General features: G+C 45.2%; 1 protein-coding gene across 1 annotated transcript; it reads left to right on the top strand.

Moving 5' to 3' along the window:
• The first annotated feature begins 1,473 nt into the window (after positions 1 to 1,473).
• LOC107497649 (protein FAM187B-like) lies at positions 1,474 to 2,187 on the top strand. The gene has a single exon (XM_016119724.1). It carries the CDS (start codon positions 1,474 to 1,476, stop codon positions 2,185 to 2,187), a length of 714 nt encoding a protein of 237 aa, XP_015975210.1.
• The last annotated feature ends 558 nt before the right edge of the window (positions 2,188 to 2,745 follow it).

Here is a 2,745-nt window from a genome sequence, read left to right as displayed (position 1 = left end):
GATTAGTGAGCGAGTGACATCTGTCTTTTAAGGCCAGAGCATTTAATTATAGACATAAAATACTACAGAGCTCTCTTCCTCCTCTGCAATGAAATTGGAAATAGGAGTTGCTCCATCATCCTGGATCCCCGATTATAATGCCAGCTCACAATGGATGTGGAGCCTGAGTGTGAAATAAAACCTTGTTTTGTAAGCCATTGAGATTTGGGAAAAGTTTATTACCGTATAGTAGCAAATGGCCTATCTTGAGAGATACAGAAATTGGTATATGGAGTGGGGTGCTGCTATAATAAAAATAAAGACACATAGCATTGACTTAGAGATAGAGCAAATGGAACAAGAAAACTTATTTGAAACAAGAAGGCTAGAGACTATTGCCTGAGAGACCCTTGATGGCAGATAAAGTATTTAATGGACTTATAGCTTTAGGGGAAGTAGTTGAAATACAGAACACTAGGAGTGAACATTGGCCAAAGTTTGCCAAAAATTGGGAAGGCCTTTGAGAAACAAAGCCCAGGTAGGACTTAGCTTTTGTCACAGATAAAATCAAGGAATATCGCTAATTAAATCACTGTTAATCACTGTTAAAATCTCTGAATGAATTAAGATACTCCCGGAAATATCCTTAAGTTACTCCCTGGTAGACAAAATGGCTCAGTGCACAAAAGATGGAAGAATATGGCTCTCCATGGATGCCTGATAGACTATAAGATGCTTGTAATGACAGAGAGAGGGGGAGAAAGAGAGGGAGAATGAGAGAGCAGGGAGTGGGGACCATCTGGAACAGAATGGCAGATGGTTTTTTTGTTTGTTTTTGTTTTCATGTGGAGTTGACTGGAGGCTTATAATAATCTTTAAGTCCCAAACTTTGGGAGACAGCAAGCACAATGAGAAAACTGCTCATGTGCTAAGGAGCTCACATCTTTCAATACCAGTTCAGAGGTAGCTAAGTAGGACGATGGAAAGGAGATATCTCCCCAAAGAGTAGAGACATGAGCCACAGAGAACCAAGGTTTGGGGAACCCCACCCCCAAGGAACTGATTTGGTGCTAATTAAGAAATTCTCCTGATCTACAAGATAGGAAGCCCTTGCCGTATCTTCTTACTGGATTTTAGAAACAGTACAGACCAGTGATTTCTGTGTATCTCCCCTTCTTCTTTTCCCTGATGTGCATGAAGCCATTTGTCCCATTTCACCATTGTATTTTGAGTAGGTGGAGGACAAATAATTTGGCTTTTTAGTTCACTTGTTCTGACTTAGGTTCACTCATTTCGTTTCCTGTCCAGCTCTTGTGGACTTTTGAGTTTTTGACCCTACAACCTATGCCAAGCTATCTGATGACATGAACTGTCCTCCTGGAAGTGCGGTGGACCAAGGTTCATTCTACTGCCCAGGGCTGATGCCTGAGTTCTGTGGATGACTTCACAATGCTCGAGGTGGTTCCCAGCCTTCTTCTGTAGTCTTGGGCTACAATGCTGGCCACCCTATTGCTGCTTAGTCTTTCTCTCCCCACTTTGTGGACCCAGATATTAATCAGCTGTGCCTACAAGAGTCTCTGCCAGCAGGCTCTACTCTCAGGCAATGATGTTGTCCTGCAGTGTGACCATCCAAAGGCACTCTGGTACTACTCTTCTATTCTTGAGGAGGAGCCATTGCTGGTATCCTCAATGCCTAACATAAAGAAACTGCCTGGGGGCAGCCTCCAACTGACCAACCCTCAGCCCTCCCAGACAGGCCTCTATCACTGCCAGGACAATGACAGTGCCCTCGTGGTGGACTATGAGCTTGATTTCCAGGATGTCACCACCCTGCATATTACACACAAAGATCTGGGCCAAAAGCCCCTTCAGAATGAGACTTTGAAGCTGGGTACCAGTGTACTTATCTTCACCCAATGGGAGCCCTGGCAGGACTGTAACCACTGCGGGAAGCCGGGTGAGCGCAAACGCCTGGGGTACTGCTACATTGAGGAGCCCCCGGAGAAACCCATGCCCTGTTGGCTCTATCTGAGAGTGGAGAAGGTGCAATACAGCCGCATGCGGCCTGAGATGCAGGTGGAAGCCTGCCTTGTACCCTGTGACCACCTCAAGGAAATCAACCAGCCATACTTCATCTTTGACATTTACCAGTTGGGCAAGTTGACTAACATATGGCTCACCTGCCCCTTGGCCTCCATCTACAGGTGACTGGACTAGGCTTTGTTTCCTGTGCCCACCTGGGACAGGGGTTTACCTTCCAATGGAAAAGCAGGCTCTGTCTTCGAGCCCATAGGCCTTCATGGTCAATCGATGCAGGAAGGGGTCTCCCCACTGGCTTGTTCAGATGTTTATTCAGCAAGAATTCTCTGGCGCCTCTTCTCAGCCAGGCTCTCGGGTGATATTGTGGACTTGGTGGTGACCAACAAAGACCTAGTCCCTGCCCTCATAGTTTCTTTGATATTCAGGGGGATACCAAACCTAGAGACCAAGACACTCAGGCCCATGTTCATGCCAACATAGATACAACTGTTCCTGTCTCCTCATGGAGCTCTGACTGACAACAATTTGTCTATCCCTACTTGTACCAGTGCCACAGTGTCTTAATTATTATACCTTCATAATAAGTCCTGATATCTGGTAGTATAGGTCTTCCTTTGTGGTAATGTTCTTATAAGCTTTTGGCATCAAGATGATGCTGGTCTCATGGAAGTTTGGAAGTGTTATATCTTTTTCTATTTCTGGAAATGTTTTGAAAGATTGATGTCA

The sequence above is a fragment of the Rousettus aegyptiacus genome, unplaced genomic scaffold (assembly GCF_014176215.1).
Source record: "Rousettus aegyptiacus isolate mRouAeg1 unplaced genomic scaffold, mRouAeg1.p scaffold_m13_p_14, whole genome shotgun sequence".
Lineage (NCBI taxonomy): Eukaryota > Metazoa > Chordata > Mammalia > Chiroptera > Pteropodidae > Rousettus > Rousettus aegyptiacus.
This window is presented reverse-complemented; position numbering and strand designations above follow the sequence as displayed.

Excerpts from the sequence above, each read along its gene's own strand:
- LOC107497649 (XM_016119724.1), top strand. The coding sequence starts at position 1,474 with ATGCTGGCCACCCTATTGCTGCTTAGTCTTTCTCTCCCCACTTTGTGG.